This window comes from Halichoerus grypus, chromosome 9 (assembly GCF_964656455.1).
Source record: "Halichoerus grypus chromosome 9, mHalGry1.hap1.1, whole genome shotgun sequence".
In the NCBI taxonomy this organism is placed as follows: Eukaryota; Metazoa; Chordata; class Mammalia; order Carnivora; family Phocidae; genus Halichoerus; species Halichoerus grypus.
Window position 1 is genome coordinate 97,847,271 of NC_135720.1, and position 24,348 is coordinate 97,871,618.

At 41.3% G+C, this 24,348-nt stretch overlaps 1 protein-coding gene across 1 annotated transcript in view; it reads left to right on the top strand.

Annotated features, from left to right (window-relative positions):
- PKHD1 (PKHD1 ciliary IPT domain containing fibrocystin/polyductin) overlaps nt 1-24,348 on the top strand; it is a 443,829-nt gene that overhangs the window by 62,143 nt on the left and 357,338 nt on the right. The window contains exons 29-34 of the mRNA XM_078054411.1: nt 3,496-3,691; nt 4,404-4,471; nt 5,877-7,484; nt 9,513-9,656; nt 15,687-15,906; nt 22,747-22,897. Coding sequence (XP_077910537.1) covers nt 3,496-3,691; nt 4,404-4,471; nt 5,877-7,484; nt 9,513-9,656; nt 15,687-15,906; nt 22,747-22,897 — 2,387 coding nt within the window. The remainder of the gene's footprint in view (nt 1-3,495; nt 3,692-4,403; nt 4,472-5,876; nt 7,485-9,512; nt 9,657-15,686; nt 15,907-22,746; nt 22,898-24,348) is intronic.

A 24,348-nucleotide genomic window follows, 5' to 3' on the forward strand; every position in this document is an offset into this window, starting at 1 on the left:
CAGCCATATCTAAGGATTTATTATAAAAGGCCAACACATTTCCCAAAGAAAAAACTTGGACTCAATTTTTCTGGTACTATTTTCATTTTCCATTGCTCAAGAGCACATAAATAAAGGGATGTGTCCTTTAGCCTCTCAATATTGTTCAGCTCAGTTAGTGCAGAAGAAGGATTTGATGCCTCAGGTGACCAAAGTGTGTAAAATTCCTTAGTGGTATAGAGTCTTCCCAACAAAATAGGAAAGAAAGGAGGGAGTTCTGTGTTCTATTCAGATTCCAAGATTTTGGCTTTTAATACAATTTCCTATCTATGATGAAAAGAATTAGTACATTACATCAGTGTCTCAGAGGCATCTAGGATTAGCTTGACAATAGAACAAGAACCCAAGGAGTTCATGTTATTGATATTTACAACATGATGCATGATTTGCAGAATTTCCACTTGCATTTAAATCTTTCTACAGGCAGAATAAAGAAGAACATGTTATAAAATCCCCAAAGAGTGGAAGCCTACTGGGAAAGTCTCATTTGATAGTTGGAATGCTATAAATCTCCACCCAGGAGATGATGATGTTGATGATAACAGTGAAGCCAAGATGAAATTGAAGAAAGAGAGGAAGAGGGACAGGAGAGGGGGAGGGTGAACCTAATGTGCAGAACCATGCATGTGGTTTTTGTGGTTAGGCAGTACTGGATCTGAATGAATCCAAACTCAGCCACTCCTTGGGCAAGATAGTTGAATTCCTCTATCTTTAGTGTCTCTACCTGCTAGGTGGGAATAATTCTTTCAAGGTTACTGTGAAAATTGGAGGTAAACTAGGTAAAAGTAATTGAATCTAGGCACCAGCATGGAGTAAGTACTCAACAAATGCTTTGTGGAGTGAATGGCATCATTCTGCCAGATGCTGAGTGTTATATAGATAAGCCAAAGATGTCCTGTGTATATTGGCCCTATGTTGTTTACTACTTGACAGCAGGCTGGGACCCATTCGCTCAAAAACATGCCAATGTCAAACTCAAATTTTTACATAACCAATTATTTAAAATATAAGCCCCCCAATAAAACCCCAGATTTTTAACCTTTTAGAGCCTGCCATTTTGCATACCCTGCAAAACTGTATCCAACCTCTGTTAGCGATAGATAAGATAAAGTTGGGGGCTATAAAATACTCTAAGCCACTGGTGCCCTTTGGAGGTCTCCAAGCCAGAGACTACTGCTAAGTGACATCATCTAAACACATAGCCCCCTATCCCTCGTCCCGGGGAGTTCCCTTGCCTTCCTACCCTTCTGGGTGGTGGTCTCCTAATGTTGCCTGTGGAAGGTCTCATGCTGTGAGATTTTGGTAGCCATGCAAACCTGTCAAAGCACCACCCATATAAAACTCATTTTTTTGTGCTCCTGCCACCTCATTGTCATGTCTTTTTTCTTGTTCAACCCTGAAATCCTTCAAAGTCAATACACTGAGGTTTCAGACTTCACAGTAGAAATGAAGTTGGGAAGGCATGAAGAAGTAAAGAGGGTGTGGAGCAAGAAACAAAATGAAGTTAATGGAGGGCTTTTGAATGATGTACTGTACCAGAGACTGTCCTAGGATGTCTAACTTAATCCTTACAGTAAGGTGGGCTTACCATCTTACTGATGAAAAATCCAAGGCTTTGAGAGCCCAAAGTAAGTCATCCAGACTCACACAGATAGGAAAATGACAGAGCAAGGATTTGAACCTAGAGTCAGTCTTCCCAAACCCCACAACCCCTTGTGTTTGACTTTTCTCTTTCAAGTAGCCTGTTCTCCTCCTCACCTGATGGACTGTGCTATTCTGTAGATGCCAACTCTGTAGTTCTCAAACGTTAGCAGCTAAAGGAGTTTTAGAGATGCTTTAGCCTGAGCTGAGTCTCTATGAGACACAGGAGAGGTACATGTATTTATTTCCACTCTTGCCGTTGCATGCTTGATTTCTGGCTCATGTTGACACTCTGTTGTCTGAAGACTGGATTTCTCCTCCCCTATCTCTCCAATTAACTTAATAGACTGGAAGAAAGCTTCAATCACATCCTTTTCTTGCTTAGAAACCATTGGAGGGCTCTGCTATCTACTGAATTAGGTAAAAACCCCTTAGGATTTCTTTCTTGGTCTTCAGCCATATACCCACCATCAACCTGACCTAGTCCCATAGAGTCCCTGACTATGTACATGTATCTGGTCTTCCAGAAAGTCACCCAATTCTCTTTCCTTCTCTCCAAGCCACTGGACGGTTAAATGAGAAAGTGCTACAAAAAACTTTGGGTAAAATTGTGAAGTTTTTAGAATTGAATTGTAAACCCCCTATTGTTTATCACTTCCTCTTGGGACTTATTTTTCTAATAGAATTTCAAGCACCATCTTGTCCATGAGGTCTTTCTTGATATTCAGAATGCTGGTGTGGTTTGAACAAACCCACTGCTTGATTTTCACCTCGTACAGCGTGTCTTGTACTAAAGCTATTTTAACACCTATTTTACTAACTTTGAAGTCTCTTTGAAGGCAAGGTCTGTGTTTAACTTATTTTTATTCCCTTTGTGGCATCTTCTTGGTACTCAGTAACTATTTAAGGTAAAAGGAATTGAATTAAAGTGTCGATAGCATACATGGCATTTTAGTAAAGTTGCTCATTAAACTAAAAAGGCATTGAAATGTAAGAGAGGACTGGGCTTAGGCCTTGATATTTCCCTTAAGTAGCTATTAAACGTTGACTGCTGGACCTTACTTTCCTCAAAAGCTGAATGCTAGCGCTTCTAAGTGCTCTGTCTATGTCATGAGGACAGCGTGAGGACGAAATGGGATGCCATGTGTGAAAGTGGTCAGCGTGCTCTGTGGTACTGCACTCCTACACAGCATTATTAAGGGGTTCAATGTACACAAAGTATAGCTTTAGACTTCTATCAGCAGCAAAGAGGAAGTTAAAGAAAAGGACTTGGGGGGGGTTAAGTGTCCGACTCTTAGTTTTGGCTCAGGTCATGATCTCAGGATCCTGGGATCGAGCCCCGCATTGGGCTCCGTACTCAGTGGGGAGTCTGTTTGAGGGTTCTCTCTCTCCCTCTGCCCCTCCCCCCACTCATGCACATGCATGCACGCTCTCTCTCTCAAAAATAAATAAATCTTTAAAAAAAAGACTTGGGGTGCTGGGTGCTGGTTGTGAAGACCATCAGCCCCCCAAACTACTTCTCGATTTATCTTTGCATCTTGATTTGCTTTTGCATGGAGTTAAATTAGTGCCTCTGGAGTACAATAGTCCTGACAATTTTGCTTTTTATGCCTTGAGATTGTAGGCAGTGGCTCAAATATTCTGAGAGTTACTAGAAGTTTCATGAAAAAAATTCGACTGGCATTGAAATGTTCAGTTACAGTGGTATGCACAGGGCTGATCATGTATTTAATCCTGAAAGATAAGTTTAGATTGCATAAGTGCTTGAGGTCACAAACCCACATCGTAGAGGCTAATGGATTCTTTTCAATGCAGGAGGCGAGACCCTTTTCATCAGAATGGCACTTCTGGTAAACTACACCGATTTGGATGTGGAAGTTCACGTTCAGGACACTGTGGCTCCAGCTCACGTGCAAATGCCTCAGGGCCTAGAGGTGGTGCTGCCTCCGCTGCCCGCCGGCCTCCATAGGCTCTCAGTCTCCATCAATGGGGTCAGCATTCGCTCACGAGGGTGAGGTGGATGCTTGCCATTCATTTTAGGTCTCTTTCATGGTCTAGTGATTCAGTTGAGGAATTCTGGCTTTGACTTAGGTCTTCACTTTCCCCCCTTCTTCTGAAGTTAGGCGATAAACACATGAGAATCATACAATTTGAAGAAATCTTAGAGACCCTCCTGGACAATTCACTCTAAAGACCCATCCAAAGGCAATGTTTGGCTTATTAGTTGGGGAAGAGAAACTTTCTGGAACTAGGATATCATGGCTTTTGGTTAAGGTGGGGGTGCGGTGAGCATTTATATGTGTTGGGGGTATATTCTGTGCTTTAATTAGAGTCTGTGACTAAATAAGACCTTTAATAAGATTGTGTCTGGGGCTTTGAATAAATGGCTTACAATTGTTGCCCAAGCTGTGCTCAGATCCTCTTTGCCCCAAAGTCCCTCTGCCTAGTATTTCTCCAGAAGTTCCCTCTCCTCATTCCAGAAAGTTAGCTAAACTGTATGGGGCTGATGCCACCACATGATACTGGCCCAGGAAAATATCCCACACAACATTTTCTCCCCACTGTGTCCTTTCTTTTCTGTGAGGCAGTGCCATTCACACCTGCTCTCCATCACTGTTCCCTGTGTGTTCTTCTCTCCCCAATACCAGTGTCTCTCTGTCTTGTTCCTTCCTTTCTCTCTTTCTGACTCAGTTATTTTATAACAATCTCCCCATTCTCCACAGGGTTGATCTTCACATCCAGTACATCACAGAAGTTTTCAGCATTGAGCCTTGCTGTGGGTCCCTTCTGGGTGAGTGGTTCTCATATCATTTATTCAGCAGGTCTGCTCACTGGATATTCAGGTTGTGTTCCTGGATTTGAACCAGTGAGACCAGAGGTGGGACATCAGGGAGAGGAGCTTTCCTTGTGCTCTGGGAATTGAGGGGTGTACTTTGAAGGGTGTGGAAACCGGTGAGCCCCAGTGAGCTCAGGAAATTGACAAATTTTTATGACAAGATGTGCCTGGTTTTGTTTGTCTGATGAGAAGAGGCTGAAACACCCAATGGATAGCACATCTCTAGAGGATATTAGAAAAACAAGGGAAGAGCATCCTATGTTATCCTTTTAGATACTGGAGGTGCAAGGAGAGAAGGAATGAGTCTGGTGTCTTCACTTTCCTCTAGGGGTGCAGATGAAGGACCCAGAAGGAGTTAGAAACACAAATGTCAATATGGGAGATATAAGGACAAGACAAAAATCTGGAAAACTATTCATTTTTAGAAAAAAATTGAAAGCTCTATATCTCCATGTGAATAATCATTGTGATAGTGTATGCAATAGTGCTTTATCCTTTTTGAGTATAGTAAAATCCTTTTTAAGGTTGCTTGCCTAGACTGCAAGTTTGGTCATGATATGAGGTACCTTGCTCCAACCCCTGTTCTGAAGATGGAGCTTGCTCGTCCCTCAACTAGAGAGACAAAATCTAGGAATATAGTAGCAGGATCACAAGCATGTTTCAATATTTCAATGGCTCTTGAGATGTCTCAAAACACACACATGCACACACACGGAGGTATGCCTACATGATATATGGACTATTGGACTATCACATAGAATAATATAGAAGATAAGTATAAGACTTCAACAAGTTGGATTTTTTTATCAGTGTATAAGTTGAATATATACAGAACCATCTACATATACTCTACATCATAACATATAGAATAATAGGGAATAATATGTGAGATCATATGGCAAATGACAAGAAGACTAAGGAATTTGATTTTCCATTAACATAGACATTATACATATACTCTGTCTACATAATAATTATATAAAATATTATTACAGATTAACATGCCAGATAACATAGCAGTGACAAGAACACTTCCAGAAATAAGATTTTTCATTAGTGTCTACATTGACCAAAGTGGCTTCTAGGATCTATAAATATACTTGAAAATTTTGTCTGAAGTATTATAAACATCCTTCCCCTATATAACAATTTACATTGTTTTACTATTACGTGAATTTCAGCCCATCTAACTCCTGCCAAAATGATCACAAATTTAACATTGATGGGGTGAGATGAAGTTGCTGAGGTTTTGCTAACAGCCCACCTTCCATTTAAATTGCGCTGGGGTTTGCGCAGGTGCTGTGAGTTCCTAGTTCTGAATATCAGCTTTTAAGTTTTGTTTTCGATGTTCATGCTTTAGGTGGAACCATCCTCAGCATCTCGGGAGTAGGATTCAGCAGGGACTGCGCTCTGGTTTGGGTGCTTGTGGGTAATCAGACCTGTGACATCGTGAACTCAACAGACACCATCATCTGGTGTGAGACCCCGCCCACTGCCCTGCTGCTTGATGCAGCTGTTCCTGCTGTCCCAGCCCCGGTGGAGGTCTGGGCTGGCAATGTGTCCTCTGCCCGAGGACCCTTACCCAGCCTGGTGGGGAAGGGCTTTACCTTCATGTATGAAGCGGCAACAACACCAGTGGTCACTGCCGTGCGAGGAGAAATGACCAGTAGCAGCCTGAAACTCTCCGTGGAAGGAAATAATCTCCCCAACTCAGTGATCCTTCTGGGGGTCTTAAACTGTGATCTGGAGGCACAGTCTTTAAAGAGCAACATGAGCCTGTCTGGGTGCTCTTTTCCTCTTCACAGTTTGGAGGCGGGCATCTATCCTCTCCAAGTACGTCAAAAGCAGATGGGGTTTGCTAACATGTCTGCAGTGTCCCAACAATTTGTGATAACACCCCGGATAATGGCCATCTTGCCGACCCATGGATCTGCTTGTGGCGGGACTGTACTCACAGTGAGGGGGCTGGCTCTCAACTCTAGGAAGAGGTCAGTTCGGGTGGACCTTTCAGGTCCATTTACTTGTGTGATTTTGAGCTTGGCAGACCAGACAGTCCTCTGCCAGATTAACAGAGTGGGTGACCACTTGCCTGATGCTTCCTTCACCCTGAACATCACAGTCCTGGTCAATGGGCTACTCGGTGAGTGTCAGGGCAATTGCACTCTTTTCTTGCAGGAAGAGACAACTCCCATCGTGGACTCCTTGACCACTAACATCAGTGGGTCTCTGACCATGGTGCTAATTAGGGGTCAGAAGTTAGACATCACAGCAGATGAGCCAATGGTGTTTGTAGATAATCACCTTCCCTGTGTTGTAACTTTCTTGAATGCAAGCCATGTGGCATGCTGGCTAAGTGACTTGACCCCAGGACTCCACTATGTATCTGTTTTTCATACAAGAATTGGATATGCTTGTTTTGGCAACGTTTCCAGACACTTCTACATTTTGCCTCAAGTGTCTCATTCTTTCCCCAAGAATTTCAGCATCCATGGCGGAGGCCTCTTGACCATGGAGGGTGCAGCTCTGCAAGGAGAGAACAGCACACTAGTCTTCGTTGGCCGGCAGGCCTGCCTGACCGTGAGCATCAGCTCCGAGCTCATCCAGTGCGTTGTTCCTGCAGGAAACGGCTCTGTGGGCCTGGTCCTCGAGGTAGATGGACTTTCATACCAGATGGGAATCATTGGTTACAGCAGTACCTTCACCCCCCAGTTGCTCTCTATTTCTCAGACTGATGATGTCTTAACCTTTGTGGTGGCCCGGGTCTCAGGAGCTGAGAACGTTGACATTTTTCTTGGGATGTCACCATGTGCGGGTGTCTCTGGCAACCACACGGTTCTCCAGTGTGTGGTCAGATCCCTTCCTGCTGGGGAGTACCCAGTCAGAGGGTACGACCGCATGAGGGGCTGGGCCTCATCCGTCCTGGTCTTCACATCCACAGTCACTATTTCGGCAGTGACTGAGAACTTTGGTAAGTCAAGCAAATCAGACAGACCTCTTTTTTTATGTAAATGAATTAATAGCTACTGTTACCATTCTAAAAGGTAGGAAATCAACCGCAATCTGAAAGACAGAAGGAGAGAGAAGACTGATTGGCCTCCTACAGTCCACGTTTCCTCCTAAAACTTGTCTTTGGCATGCCCCCTGTATGAGGCTTTGTTTTTTTTTTAATCAAGGAATTTGTGCAGATCCCAGAAGTGTGATTTTATTTTAATTTGATTTCTTAACGTGATTTAATTTGTGTCTTCCATGATTCCACCTGGAGGGGCTCATAATTTGATCACGTAAGTAGTACATAGGTGCCGTCACCTCTTTCTTAGACCTCTCTGCCAGCCGGAATTATTTAAAAGTTATTAAATATCATTAACTTTTATCATTTTGGAATTATTTCACAGATGAATCCACACCCCAGCACTAAGAGGTCAGCTGCATAGTATGATTGCATTGGTTGAACTGTTTTCTCCTTTTATTATTTTTTTTAAAGATTTTATTTATTTATTTGTCAGAGAGAGAGACAGCAAGAGAGGGAACACAAGCAGGGGGAGTGGGAGAGGGAGAAGCAGGCTTCCCGTGGAGCAGGGAGCCTGATGTGGGGCTCGATCCCAGGACCCTGGGATCATGACCTGAGCCGAAGGCAGATGCTTAATGACTGAGCCACCCAGGCGCCCCTGTTTTCTCCTTTTAGATAGATATACTGAAATTTGCCTTGCCTTTTTTTCCAGTGATGGCTTTGGTTTCTGTTCAGGTAAAGCCCTACTGCACTTGAGACCGCTCAAATTTGACTGTGATGCAGAAAGTAACAGGGAAATTAAGGGAGCTGAATCTTAACACCGATGAAGTGCTAACCAAGTCAATTCTTAGAACAAATTTCTCTGGCCTCGGCTGGGTGGAATGCTATAGGGATTGAGATTTTGGTCCTGAGTGTGTTAGTAATTTAGCGGGGTACATTTCTATGGATAAAGGGGTTTGGGCTGGATGATCCCTAGGTCCCCTTCCTTCTACGATTCCATGATTTTTATGATGAGAGAGCAGGGCTATGAAATGCACCCTAAGCAAAGTGTTCTTCTTGGGTTTGTCAGGTGGGTATAAGAACCACCGAGACTTGACCTGAGGGCAGTAGACACTGGAACTCCATCTCAGTGTGGACTAGAGGTTGCCACATCTCTGAGAGTCCAGGTGACATTTACTTTTTTTGGTTCTCAGACTGAAGCAAAACATGATGTTTGTTTGGAATCGTTACACTTTTACCCATCAGGGATGGGTGCTGTCCTGTGTTGCTGGTAGAAGTGTGAACTGGTACAACATTCTTTTGGAGAGAAAGTTGGCAATATCCATCAAATCTAAAACCTTACTTTTCCTTTGACCTAGAAATCCCACTTCTAACAGTTTGCAACAGTTTTATGCAAATGAATGTACAATTCCTCGGCACCATTAATTATAGTGAGAGAGGAGAAATAAGAAAAGAACCAGTATGGAGACCAGTGCGGGGCTCCAACTCACGACTGTGAGATCAAGACCTGAGCCGAGATCAGGAGTCAGATACTTAACTGACTGAGCCACCCAGGCGCCCCTAGAAAAAATTTCTTTGTATAAAAATATAGATGCTTAAAAAATTCTGGAAGGATTCACAAGAAACCAAACGTGGCTACCTCTACGGAGTGAGCTAGGTGGTTTAGTGGAACTTTTACTTTCATTGTATACTCTTTGGTATAAAAAAATTAAGAATGATAAATAAGCGTTACTTTTCTATATAAAAATCATTACATTTTTATAGATTGTTGAATATGATTGGAATCTGACAGAACAAGGACTCCAGTCTCTGGAGGCCAGAGCTTAGTGGGAAGATGCTAAGGATACTGGAACATAAAGCCAGTTCTGTAGATTCTGGAGGGCAGAAAAAGAATGAGGGGGCAGCAAGAAAGCATGGATCTGAATTTTGAGTTAAGTAGAGAAAGAGAGATTTGCGTTTGTAATCATGAACTTATATTTTGTTTTGAAGGCTGCCTGGGTGGAAGGCTTGTGCATGTGTTTGGAGCAGGATTTTCTCCAGGGAACATCTCAGCTGCTGTGTGTGGTGCTCCCTGCCAGGTCTTGGCTAATGCTACAGTGTCAGCCTTCAGCTGCTTGGTCCTGCCCCTGGATGGTCTGTACAAATGCCACATATTTTTTTAAGGGTGTACATAAAAATGATATTCTTTGGTTAACTGCATTTTTGTAATCAATGCTGTATTGACACCCAATTTTTCTATGTGTTCTTGGGAAGAGGATTTCTCTATTCCCCATCTAAAATGTTAGATGGGACTGCCTCTTAAAACGGTTCAGAATAACTTTTGTCATATTAATGGCAATGGAAAATTATCACCCGTGTTCTTGATGGTTGTCGTATGATGATGGAGAAAGTAATTGTGAGTTCTGAATATTAGTTTTAATGACAGCCTTAGACATCATGGAGTAAACAATCTCTTGGTCTTGTTCTGAGGTGGAATTGTTGAAAACATCTGCTTATTGGAAACAATAGGAAACTTAAAGTGGAAGAGTTAGGTTTAAGCTTCTCCACTCTCCCTCTTGGGCATAGACTCCATTGAGAAGTACTCTTCTCAGTGCTGGCACAGTGCATGTGTCAGATTGATGCTTAATGAAGGAATGAATGAATTGGGAAATTGTGCAAACAGAAAACCAAGACTCCATATTTCTAGTTTCCAATATATAACTAATACTGCTACAGTCTTTTTAAAAGGCTGTCACGCATACACAGCTTAAGTTAATTAACTTTTGAAAACTCCTTAGTATTATGTCAGGACACAGTTTTGATTAGAAGTACAAAATAAAAATCATTGAGGTTTTTGGGACAGGTAAATTGTGATATTGGAAGGTTGATAACTCATAGAAGAAGAGGTATAGAAATTGTTATATCTTAAAAGGTTTGATTTAAGTTTAGAAGAGTACTTCTCAAAATGCCTTTATTTATTTATTTATTTATTTTATTATTATGTTCAATTACCCAACATATAATACATCATTAGTTTTTTTTTAAATTTTATTTTATTATGTTATGTTAATCACCATACATTACATCATTAGTTTTTGATGTAGTGTTCCATGATTCATTGTTTGTGTATAACACCCAGTGCTCCATTCAGTACGTGCCCTCTTTAATACCCATCACCAGGCTAACCCATCCCCCCACCCCCCTCCCCTCTAGAACCCTCAGTTTGTTTCTCAGAGTCCATAGTCTCTCATGGTTCGTCTCTCCCTTCGATTCCCCCCCTTCATTTTTCCCTTCTACGATCTTCTCTTCTTTTTTTTTTTTTTTTTTTTTTAACATATAATGTATTATTTGTTTCAGAGGTACAGGTCTGTGATTCATCAGTCTTACACAATTCACAGTGCTCACCATAGCACATACCCTCCCCAATGTCTATCACCCAGCCACCCCATCCCTCCCACCCCCCACCACTCCAGCAACCCTCAGTTTGTTTCCTGAGATTAAGAATTCCTCATATCAATGAGATCATATGGTATGTGTCTTTCTCTGATTGACTTATTTCGCTTAGCATAATACCCTCTAGTTCCAACCATGTCATTGCAAATGGCAAGATTTTGTTTTTTTTTGATGGCTGCATAATATTCCATCGTATATATATATATATATATATACCACATCTTCTTTATCCGTTCATCTGTTGATGGACGTCTTGGTTCTTGGCTATTGTGGACATTGCTGCTATAAACATTGGGGTGCACGTACCCCTTCAGATCACTACATTTGTATCTTTCGGGTAAATACCCAGTGGTGCAATTGCTGGGTCGTACGGTAGCTCTATTTTCAACTTTTTGAGGAACCTCCATACGGTTTTCCAGAGTGGCTGCACCAGCTTGCATTCCCACCAACAGTGTAGGAGGGGTTCCCCTTTCTCTGCATCCTCACCAACATCTGTCGTTTCCTGACCTGTTAATTTTAGCCATTCTGACTGGTGTGAGGTGGTATCTCATTGAGGTTTTGACTTGGATTTCCCTGATGCCGAGTGATGTTGAGTACTTTTCCATGTGTCTGTTGGCCATTTGGATGTCTTCTTTGTTTGTTTGTTTTTAAAGATTTTATTTATTTATTTATTTGAGAGAGAATGAGAGAGAGAGAGCATGAGAGGGGGGAGGGTCAGAGGGAGAAGCAGACTCCCTGCTGAGCAGGGAGCCCGATGTGGGACTCCATCCCAGGACTCCAGGATCATGACCTGAGCCGAAGGCAGTCGCTTAACCAACTGAGCCATCCAGGTGCCCCTGGATGTCTTCTTTGGAAAAATGTCTGTTCATGTCTTCTGCCCATTTCTTGATTGGATTATTTGTCCTTTGGGTGTTGAGTTTGATAAGTTCTTTATAGAATTTGGATACTAGCCCTTTCTCTGATACGTCATTTGCAAATATCTTCTCCCATTCTGTCGGTTGTCTTTTGGTTTTGTTGACTGTTTCCTTTGCTGTGCAAAAGCTTTTTATCAAAATGCCTTGATTTTTAAAGAAGGAAAGCAGAAGCTGGAAGCTGTAACTCTGACCTTTGCCACGAGGTGTCACCAAACACCCACTGATTGTGCAAGAGCAGCTCATTCACTTGGGAAATGGATAATTGGACTTACTTTCCTCTTTCATAAAAAAAGAAAAAGTCTTTTTAAAGACTTTTAATTACAGTGTCTAAAAATGGAAAGGAACTGATGAAAGCCAACTCTATTGGTTTCTTACTTCAGATCCAGGATGGTATTCACGGATTCTGTCAACTTCCTGAGTTGGATAAAACATTTTGAATTTGTTTGTGTATTTTTTTTTTCAAGAAAGTTGGTCTGTAATGGACATCAAATGATCAAACAGAATGTGTCTCACAAATTGTTAGAAATTGCTAATAATTCCCCTACTTTCAGATAGGATTGCATATAACCAATTTAGTTAAGAATCTGTTATATTTTAAAAGGTTTTTGAAGAGGACTATTTCACAGCAGCAACATTTAGCCGTGTTCCTCAATTGCCATTGTCAGAGCAATCCATCCTTTTACTTAACTGATGCTCCCCACACTCCTTTTTTCAAACTTAATCAGCCTTTCAGAATGCTGACTAATCTCAGTCCTTCTAACACCGTGGTTCTCAAGGGTATTATTACTGAGAATTACATTATTATTGAGAATATCATATTATTTTTTAAAAGATTTATTTATTTATTTTAGAAAGACAGAGAGGGAGAGAGGGAGAGAGGGCAAGGTAGAGGGAGAGAAAGTCTCAAGCAGACTCCATGCTGAGTGCGGACCCTGATGTGGGGCCCAATCCCAGGACTCTGAGATCATAACCTCAGCCGAAACCAAGAGTCGGACGCTCAACAGCCTGAGCCCCCCAGGCGCCCCGAGAATATCATATTAATGTTGTTGCTGGAGCATCAGCATCAGCACCTGTGAGTTTGTTAGAAATGCAAATTTTGGGGCAACCTAATGAATCAGAAACTTTCCACTAACTAAACATTTTGGCATTTCTCTTCTGAGCCCTCTCTGAATTCCTACCTTTTTTTCCCCCTAATTTGAAGTCTCCAACTACACAGCTCCTCTGTGTAAGCCAGTTCTGGCCCCATCAGGGAGCCTCAGAAGATTGCCTGCCTTGAATCTGGCACCGGATTGGTTTTTACAACCACGTCGCTGTCTTGCTGGTTTATAATCTTACCGTTACCTACGATTATTCCAAGGATGGTTTTTTTTTTTTTTTCCTTCTTTTTTTTTTCCCCTGACGTGCTTGTGCACAGCTGGACATTCCTCGTCTGATATTTACACAAGTTTTCTTATTTTTTTTTCCTGTGGTTTATGGCCTTCCTATTTTCATTCGGTTTTTTGTTTATTTCTGTAATTTCTCTAATTTACCAAGGTCACTTTGAATTCTGACCCACGCTCTGAGTTTTATTCCGTAGTGTGATTTTGCACACTAAGGATAGTGGTGTTTCTCATTCCAGGCTGTGGATGAGGGCCTAGAACTCCAGCCTCCCTAATTATTATTTTGCTTTTCCCCTGCCCGGGTGCTGCTCATGTGTTTTCTTTCAGGAGGGGGGCAGGGGCGATAAAGGTGGAGCTCTGAGGAAGTGCTTTTGCTGCTTTTGGTGTCATCTGTATTTACCTCTCTCCCCCGCTTGCGCTTCTAACCAAAGAAGGATTCTACTCTTTCATATGATGGGTTGCCAAAACATCTTGTTCACTGAAATGAAAGTACTTTGTATTTTTTTAAAAATCAGCAAAATCTTTGATGTTCATGTTTCTTGCATTTATACCTTGAGTTAGATGGCATGACTTCTTCATGGGAACTTTAATTTTTCCATGAGGCATGAAAAGCTGCAGTGATTAAGGTCACACAATTCGATTTCGTGGCAGAACCTTGGATTCTGACCGCCAGCCCTGGGTACTTTTCAGAGTCCACCTTGTCAATTTGCATCCACCTCATCACCCATAATGAGTTCATTATTTTATAGGGGTTGAGCCTATATTTGCCCTAGGGCTTACTAACTGGAAAGTCCATTCGTTTTGTCTATCCACCCAAGAGTCCTACTGTCAGCCATCTTAATTGCTGTGAATTCATCCTGAACACATTCACTGAGAACCTACTATGTGTCAGGGGCTTTGGAATGTACCAGCAGCCATAATACTATTTGGATGTGATTGAACAATTATAAACCTTCTCACATGTGCTTGTCTCCTGTGCCCTTTGATGTATGCAGTACTGTGATGTAGGTAGGGCAGCTTGGGTTCAAGCCCACAGTCCTTGGTAGTATTTGTTCCATACTTGCATTGACGGGTTAGCTGCAGAGGTAGAAGGCTGGAGAGATTTTTCTTTCTTTTTCTTTTTTGCTTTATTAAGATTTTCAAACAGAGCTGCTCCCCAACCATCTCATGTAGAGACTTGTTAATCTTCCTCTTAAAGGTTATTGCCAGTCTGCCTTGTTGATGCTTTTTACATTGTGTCTCATGACTGAGAAAGAAGTGGCCTAAGGGTCAAAGGGCTTCAAATAATTGCTTTTCTTCTTCATAAAATGTTAATAGTTAAAATTATATAAAAACCAAGGACTTCGGTTAATCAAGAGATCCCATCAAGAGAATGAAAAGGCTCTCCAAGAACCTGGAGAAAGTATGAGTAACCATATAACCTTCTAGGATTAGTACCCAAAATATATAAAGAGCACAAAGCAATAAGAAAAAGACAAACGTTCCAGTATAAAAAAGGGCAAATGACAGAAAGAGGAATTTCACAGAAGAGGAAATATGAGTTCTGACATATAAAAAGTTGTTTGACCTAAAAAGGAATGATGCAAATGCAAATTAAGGTTGGAATGGGATGCCATTGTATTTGTACTGGACTGGCCAAAATTAAGAGTCTGATAATCTCAAGTGCTGATGGTTATGTGGAGTAATGGAAACTCATGACTATAGTTGGTAGGCTATAGTAAAATGGCACAAGCACTTTGAAAATAATATGGTACTATCTTGCAAAGTTGAACTAGTACTATCCTATGAACAAGTAATTTTCTTTAAGGCCTATACCCTAGAGGAAATTTAGTATGTGTTTGTAGTAGCAAAAACTGGGAAATAGCCAGAAGTCCATTGGTAAGAGAATAGGTAAATATACTGTAGTAATTTCACACAATGAAGTGTTGAACATCAGTGAAAATGTATTCTCAAGTTTTATGTGATAATATGGAACTTGGTAAATCTTGGCACTGTAATATTGAATGGAAAAAAGCAGGTCCAAAAATATGTCATGTATTCTATTGTATAAAATTCAAAACCAAGTAAAACTCAACAATCTCTCATTTAGGAATACGAACCCATGTGAGGACGTGATTTAAAAAATGCAAGGGGTTATTTATGAGGATGAGGAGGAAGATGATGGGCTTGACGAAGAGACAGATTCGAGAGCATCACAATTGTTTTAGACCTTATGTTAACTTATAGAGTCATATGAGTTTTTCTTATTATGATGACTCATATTTTACAAAATTCTTCTGTATGTGTTTGTACACATCATGCATGTTTAAGAAAAGTAAACTGATAATTTTATTTTCCTATTGGTCAAGGGGCAACACATGAAATGCATTTATGTAACAGCATCTTCTTTAGTTCTTTCTGTGGTTACTGCCTAACCTAATTGTGAGTGTTTCCCGCAGTGTCCTTGGCTTTCCTGTGTGGCCTGAAGCATGTGGAGGAGAGCTGTGAAGCCTCCAGCCGCACATACGTGCAGTGTGATTTGACTGTCACTGTGGGGACAGAGACACTGCCCCAATCATGGCCTTACCTCTACATTTGTGAAGAAAGTCCCCAATGCCTCTTTGCACCAGATCATTGGACAGAGTCAACGTCCCCCTGGTTCTCAGGCCTTTTCATCAGGTAACCCTGTCTTCTCCCTCCCTGACCTTCCCCACAAATGCATGGCCAACGGACAGATGGAACCATCAAGAACTGCAGGCTGTGTGGACATGGCCCCCAGGGCCTACCACTCTTGTTAGAGGCACCATTCCGTTGTGGATTCCAGCCAGTCTGCATATCAAAGCATCTCCTGTCTTTTCAAGTGTTTGAGAGAACATCTGAAAAATCTGCCCAGTAAACAGCTCACTTTGTTCTTGCTTAGATTTTAATATTTATCTTCCGATCCAAAGCAACATCTGGTGAATGCCAATGGGGAAAAAGATTAGACATTATGAAAAACAGAAGGCTCTTTTCCCTTTTCCTTTTTCTTTTCTTTCCAAACAGATTCACAAGTATGAAAAAAAGTCATAGAGAAATCTAGCAGATTGCACAATGTTTATTCAAAAGAAGGGGGGATGTGCAGGCAGAATTACTGTAGATCTAGGATTTAGGAGCGATAAGCTTATGAAGATTTTTTGAACTTAAAAAAAAACAAACAAATCAATACCACCACTTTCCAGGTAAAACCCTCTTTTCTAAACACGCTTAAGGAAAACGTGTGATCCTGTTGGTGACTCAGGACAGCCTTAATTTCTGCCAGCAGTTCTTTTCCCATGCAGTGTGAAATTTTAGTGCCGAATGTCGCCCTGCACTCTTCTTTATTTCTTATCTAGATAGAGAGGTCACACCTGGTTGTTTAATGAAGGCCTATCTTCCCATTCAAAATTAAAAATAAACAAGACTCATTACCCAGAATGAAAGAGATAACCAGCACTTTTGCTGACAGTCTGACTTTTTGATGTCCCAAGACAGCCTGTGTTTTAGGACGAATCATCACCAGAGAGAGGTTTGTGTTTAGCCAGAGGAAGAGAGGAGCCTCCTTGGCTGGTTGCTTTCTGGAAGGTGTGAAGAACCCTGTTTAGGTCATACAGGGAATGGGGTACTGGAGGTTGTACTCAGGCAGGACTGGACTTCAGAACTCACGAATGCTGGATACCAAGAAACACATGTCAGGTCCTAGCTCAGCTGAATATGAAGACTTCCCCAAATCCCCCCAGCAATTCTTTCAAGTTCTTCTATGTTCTTCTCTACTCAAGAAGTTGCTGAGGGAACAGCCTCAGACCCTATTAAAAGTGATGCCCTTCTTATTGATATCATTTGGCAATAGGCACTGATCAACTTAAAAGTCTCCATTCCCTGTGTTCTAGTAATTTCACTTCTAGGATTTTAAGAAGGCAGTTAGAAAGATGTAATATTTATGAAAAACTACATTTTTTGAAGTTTTAGGTATAATAACAAAAAATTTGGAATGAAGTATTTAGTATTAAAGGATGAATTTAAATACTAATATCCTAGGAAACCTTTGAAAATCATGATGTAGAATATTTAACTGAAGATGGAAATGCTTACCATATGTTGGGAAGTAAAAAGGACAGGTCTCAAAATAATGTATCGATTTAATCTTTTTTTAAAAAGATTTTATTTATTTATTTATTTATTTATTTATCAGAGAGAGAGCACAAGCAGGGGGAGCAACAGAGAGAGAGGGAGAGGGAGAAGCAGACTCCCCACTGAGCAAGGAGCCTGATGTGGGACTCGATCCCAGGACCCTGGGATCATGACCTGGGCTGAAGGCAGATACTTAACCAACTGATCCACCCAGGCATCCCTGTATCGATTTAATATTAATGGTGTATATAGTACATATGTTTCTATACACATATAACAGATGATCAGAAAAAAGACTAGAAGAATGTATTCTTAAATGTTGAGTGCCTACCCTAGGTGATTGGAGTATTACTTACATTTATTCATTGAGTTTTTATGAATTTTTTTTCATGGAACATATACTAATTTAATAACCAGAAAACAAACTATAATTATACAAGTAGTATTAAAAAATTATATGCCAAATGGCTTACCTTGTTTCCTCTTAAGATTATGCTTGTGAACCTGGAGAACTACTTGCCATTATCTTTGCAAGGAACTCATTTCCATTAAATGCTTTATCCTATCTGCTTGCTAGCCACTACTTCTATGGATCTGATGTTATTTGGCAAAGGTAGACATATATCTGTGGCAAAAATATGCCCAGTTCATCCATCCATCCATCTATCTGTCTATCCATCCATCCATCCATCTATTCAGAATTTATCAAGTGTCTACTATGTTGTAGGTACTGTGCCAGGAGCTGGTAACTCAGTGAGGAACAAGATGGCAAAATCCCCACCTTTAAGGGTAGAGGAGGAAGCCAGACAATAAACAAGATCACATGTTGTGATAAGGGCTATAATGTGATAGAAAATCATGGGGGACTACTATATACACTGTGCTCGGGGGAGGCTTCTCTGGAAGGTCTTTTGCTGAGCTAAGGAGAAGAAGGTGTCATTATGGATGGTCAGGCAGTAGGGGCAGCAATGCAAAGGCCCCATCACATTTTATGAACTGTCAGAGGCCAGAAGGGTAGGAGTAGAGTAAGAAGGAAGGAAAGTTCTCTACTTGAGCTCCGGGAGGTATTTAAGGTCTTGGAGGCCCTAGTAAGGAGTTTAGATTCTATTCTAAGGACACACTAAGTATCTTTCCAGAGTCACACAGTCCAGCCTTGGCAGTGTCAGGACTGGAACCCAGACCCCTCGGTTGACAGTGTACTTGGCACGATGATGTGCCTTCAGCATCAGCAATGAGAGCCTGGGCTGAAGTGTGTGGTTCAGTGAGATTCCAGAACCACCAGAAGCAATTTCAGGCTAAGTGAGGGAGACAGAAACACTGCAAATGTTTTTGATGCCTATCCTAGAGAGTGCGTGCATGATTACCTGCTTACTTTTGGATCTGATTAGACCAACTGAAAGAGCCACAGATTAGGAGTCAGGAAATTTAGGTGCTAGAAGTCTCTTTTCCACCATTTGGACCAAAAATGTTTATCACATTCCCTCAAAATAAATATTTATGTGCGTGCGTGTGTGCATGCACAACTATATTATCTACATTTGTGTATGTCTATATATACACTATTTATACTTAATTCATAGGATTATTGTGGAAGAAAACACAGAATAGTAGCTATTAGGAAACTTCTAAGTTTCATAAATATTAGTCTATTGATATCCTGGTGTCTTGGCTATTTTTGATGATGGACTTTTAATGAAAAATAACCTCTAATGAGATTACCAGGGAAAGATACAAAACGAAATATGATCTAAAGCTTGTAAAAAAGTCTAAGCTAACAGAAAGTGGTTTTAACTCTTTCAGAGCAAGAAGAACATGATTATGGAAGACAGTGCATTGCCACTGACAAATGAGAGGATTGTTGGGTGACTTAACCCATTTTTCTCTAGTTTTTGCAGATGAAGAGCCTAGAGAGGGCAGAGGAAGGCTCATCAACAGGGTAGAAGCTCAAGACCAGAAAAGGTTGTACAGGAAGTTGGTCACTCCTTTCCTTGAGTTCAAGTCTATATCCCAGATCATTTATATACTTAGTACAAAATACTTGCTTGTAGGATTGAGGATCATTAGTTGCTGGTAGTGAACATGAGTGGGGGCACACAACAGATAGAGGAAATGGCCAAATACTCTTTCCCTTGCCTAAAAAGGGAATTCTGGAAATTTAGACACCTAAGCTTGTGTTATCCCTGACAAAATTCTAGAATGAATTATTAATCATATGGTTTGTGAGCTTTCAGAAATAGAAGTACAGATCTCCCTTGACTTACAACGGGGTTATGACCTGATAAACCCATTGTAAGTTGAAAATACCATAAGCTGAACATGCATTTAATACACCTAACCTACCGAACATCATAACTTAGCCTCACCTACCTTAAACATGCTCAGAACACTTACATTAGCCTACAGTTGGGCAAAATCATCTAACATGAAGCCTATTTTATAAGAAAGTGTTGAATGTCTCATGTAATTTCTTGGCTACTGTACTGAACATGAAAAACAGAATGGTTGTATGGGGATAGAATGGCTATAAGTGTATCGGCTATTTATTTTCATGATCGTGTGGCTGACTGGGAGCTGCAGCTGCCCAGCGTCACGAGAGAGGATTGTACCATATATCCCTAGTCAGGAAAAGATCCAAATTCAAAATTGGAAGTGTGGTTTCTACTAAGTGGGTATTGCTTTTACACTATCATAAAGTCAAAAAATCCTAAGTCAGATCATTGTGAGTCAAGGACTGTCTGTAGTTATCTGGGTACTGGTTCATAAGGAACATGATGGTGTGGTGAACCAACTTTATTTCCTTCCTGATATATTTATAAGTGATTTCTGGTGGAAATAGAGAGAGAGAGAGCCTCTCCAACTATTCTAACAACTCCAACCCCCACCCCCAGGAGTAAAAGGAAGGTTCTAGCTGCCAAGCCCAAAGTGGCCTGCTGCCAGCACCAACTAGCTTTAAAGTCAGGTGTTTTATTTGGAAAATCCATGTGGACTTTGCCTTCTATTCAATCATGTTTCCATATTTATCTAAATATTACATTACATTTTAATTTACAAGTTAAATTACTTTGCTTTTCTTTTCTGAAACTTTGAGTACAAGTGACACTTTAGGAGTGAACATTTTATTTATCCTGTGGCTCTGTCTACCCGCTGGATCATGCATGGCTCAGCTAAATGGATTTGTAGTTACAAGACAGGCTCCAGGTTCAAAACGCATTTGAGCAATGGATCTGTATCAGTGAGATGACATGTAATTCCCGCATTTACATTTCAACAATAATAGCGCCAACATCAGTACCACCAAAAACTGTAACTTTATTGGGCACTTACTGTGTGCCAGATTCTTTGCAAATCACTTTGTAGGCTGCATTTCACCCCATCCCCTCAACACCTATATAAAATAGGTACCCGATGATTATAACTCCATTTTATAAATGTGGAAACCAAAGCTTAGAGAGTCACGTCTTTTTTTTTTTTTTTTTTTTAATTTTTTTTTTAAGATTTTATTATTTATTTGAGAGAGAGAGAGGGATAGAGCACAAGCAGGGGGAGCAGCAGAGAGAGAGGGAGAAGCAGGCTCCCCGCCGAGCAGGGAGCCCGATGCGGGGCTCGATCCCAGGACCCTGGGATCATGACCTGAGCCGAAGGCAGACGCTTAACCGACTGAGCCACCCAGGTGCCCCAAGAGAGTCACGTCTTTATAACGTCCTATAGAAGGTAGATATCTGTTCGGGGATTCAAATCTAGCTGGTCTGCTTCCTAGCCAAACCTCTGCATGCTAATGCTTCTCAGAAAATCAGTTGAACAAATACAACATGGCGAAATCCTCAGGCATTGTGGCTCTGAGACTCTGAGTTTACCACCATCTTAATTTCAGCATGGGGCTACAAAGCAAGCACAGTGTTAGGTGTCATGGGAAGGAGGACTCAGGTAAAAGAAGAACCACAGCCCCGGGGGCCAGCTCAAGCTATGTGTGTTCAGTTCTGGGCTGCATAGTGTTAAAATATGGACAATCTCTAGTAGGTCTAGAGCACAGTGGGTGTGGAAGCCCTGACTTGGTGAATACGATGCTGGGAATATTTTACTGTGAGGAAGAGAAGACTAAGTAGGTGTGGTAGTTCTCCTTCTTGGTATTTCTAGCAAATTGCGGGAGAAACCATTTTGACATTAATTTGAGAAGAGATGCTCTAGTTCGACATGATTTATAGTTTCTCAAGCAGTGACCTTTTGTCCTTTCCGTGGCCCTTGCTGGTCTTCCCATGGGATCTGCCTTCTTCGTGCAGATGTTCAAACAGCATCTCAAAACTCGAGAGTCCTGCTCTAGGAGACAGGACCCCTGGGTTCTAATCTCGGAGCTGCTGTACTTCTGTGTTTGGCTTTATGCAAATCTCCTGATCTCTATCTCTTTACATTTTTTATGCCTCTATCTACTTTACTGGCCCAAATGAGATCATACGAATGAAGTTGTTGAAAAGTATGAGACATCATGCATTATTGTTACTAATAATCTCTGAGTTAGTTGCAACAATGCCTAAAGCCAGGATTATTGTTGAATAAATATCACACCTGTTGGGGACTATAGCCTGCAATATCCACACTTTCACCTCCTCTAGACAGCGTATTTTTAGACTTTCTGTAGCGCTACACTGCTGTTTTTCATTTTAAATCCAGTCTGGCTTCTCTCCTTAAAGCAAGAGGACTTTTAAAGCAAGTGGCTGGTAGTATAACTGGCACATATATCGAATCTCCTTAGTCTGGGCTGTTAAGTAAGTTTAATTAATTTACTAAGTTAATGTTCCACTGCTAGCAACAGAACCTCATTGCCATCAGCTGGGGAGAGGGAATTGAAAGCCTAAATGAGCTCATTTTTTCACAGTTGGAATTAGGGACCAGTTAGCCAGTTGTGTGGGTTTTCCAATTTCTCCATCTGCCCTGGGGGGATTCAGGCAATTCACTCCCCCAACACTAAGTGTGAGTAAGAACAGAAAGAGGGAAGGGGAAAAGAAAAAAAAGAAAAAAAAAAACAACACCTCTGCCCAACATTTGCTTCCATTTTTGGAACTGGAAGTATTGTGTGCACATTGCTTGTTAAGTTGTGCTTTGGAGAAGCTTTTGCTAATGTTCCTAATAGATTCGGAAAAGAGAAAGGCCTCAGTGAAAGATATTTACCATGTGCATTTTCATTGCAGCGTGTGCAGATAAAAGGAAAACAAATAAACAATAAAAGAATGGAAACAAAATTACAGAAATTTGCAAAATTTGACAAATGGTGGCCTGTAGTTGCCACAAGCTAATGGCTTGCAATGATTAATAAGAGTAAAAATAATTGCATTTCATTAAGATTGATGACACCCCATTTAACCTCCCCTCTCGTTTCAGCCCTAAAGTGGAAAGAGATGAAGTTCTCATCTATAATAGCTCTTGTAACATCGCCATGGAAACTGAGGCAAAGATGGAGTGTGAGACGCCTAATCAGCCAATTACCGCCAAGATTACTGAGATACGGAAGAGCCGGGGCCAGAACACTCAGGTATAATCAAATCTTTTTTACAGACTGATTCAAACAGCTCAAATTAAATTTGTAATATTGTGTACATTAAAAAAACAATTTAGTCCAAATGGCAGCGATATATAATATTAAATGCTCTCAAACTTTGAGAAGCTGGTCTAATGCACAACATCTGAATTCATAGTTAACTATGGTTAATCATATATTTTCTCAAAAACAAATGAGTGCTGCCTGGGCTCTTTTAAAGCAAATTCTGAACAGATAATCTCCTCGGTGTTTTGTCCTGCTCTCCGCGTGCATGTTTGAAAGGGGCTCTCTGTGGTTTATTTCTTCACGAAATAAATGGCCCTCAATTTAACTAGGCCCTTCTGGAAGGTTTCAAAAATCACTCAGCCATCCTCAGGTGGTGGGACAATGATGTCTGCTGGTCCATCTGGCTCATCTGTTCTGTGGAGGGCATAGTGGAAGCTTTGGCTTTTGAGGGCATTACGTGAAAATCAGAACTGTAAAGCACTGCTGGGGCTCTTTACCTTAATTTATCCGTTTTGACATCATCTAAACCACTCTTCCCAGTGGCTCCCCGAAGAATGTGCTCTTCAAAGTCCCCCCTGAGAGATTCCACAGCCTCCCCAGGGAATTTTCGAGAATCGAAATCAGAGGCTGAGGGCTCCTTGGAAATATATCAGATAATCTTTTACAACTCTCTGGGCTTCTCGTGATACACAGATAAAAAATAATATTTATTGAGCACCTACTCCCTTAGGTGCCTTTTTCATTATGAAAGCCATTCTCAGTTTTCCTCTTTTTGTCTCCTTTATTTGGAACAAACATTTACGGCGTGCCCATCATGTGTCACACACTACTGGAGATTCACCAGTGAATGTAGCTTCATTCAGTCAAACCTTCCCAATACCAAACTATACTTCCTGGGTGGGTAGGCATGGTTTTCTTTCTTTCTTTCTTTCTTTTTTTTTTTTTTTGAATAACTTCAGACTAGTGTCAAAATGTATGCAATTACAAATAATACAACGTTTCTGTTCTTCCTTAACTCTTCCCTGTCTGCCTCCTGCCCGCCGCCCCCAGGGGCCTCCCTGACCTCACCTCCCCAGGCTCCTCACACCCCTTCACCTTCCCTGCAGGGAAGACTGCACCAGCCTGTCACTTCTGGCTTCCTTGTGTCCCCTGAATATGCCTTTTCCTTTCAGTCCATTGCCCATTTTATCATCTCCGGGACTACAGTCCTCGGATCATAGACTCCTCCTCGCTCCTGTGCCGCTTTCTTGCATTTGGCTGTCCGTGACGTCTCAAATGTTGATCACGGGGCCGCGGGTCTGCTGAGCTGCATTGTGTATCAGTGTTGTACTGTGGAACGAGAGCTGTGGGACACCGAGCAATCTCTACGTCTTCCTGGGCCGCAGTCTCTGTCTGGGCAATGATGTGAGTTGTTGGGATGCTCATGGGAGCAATGCCAG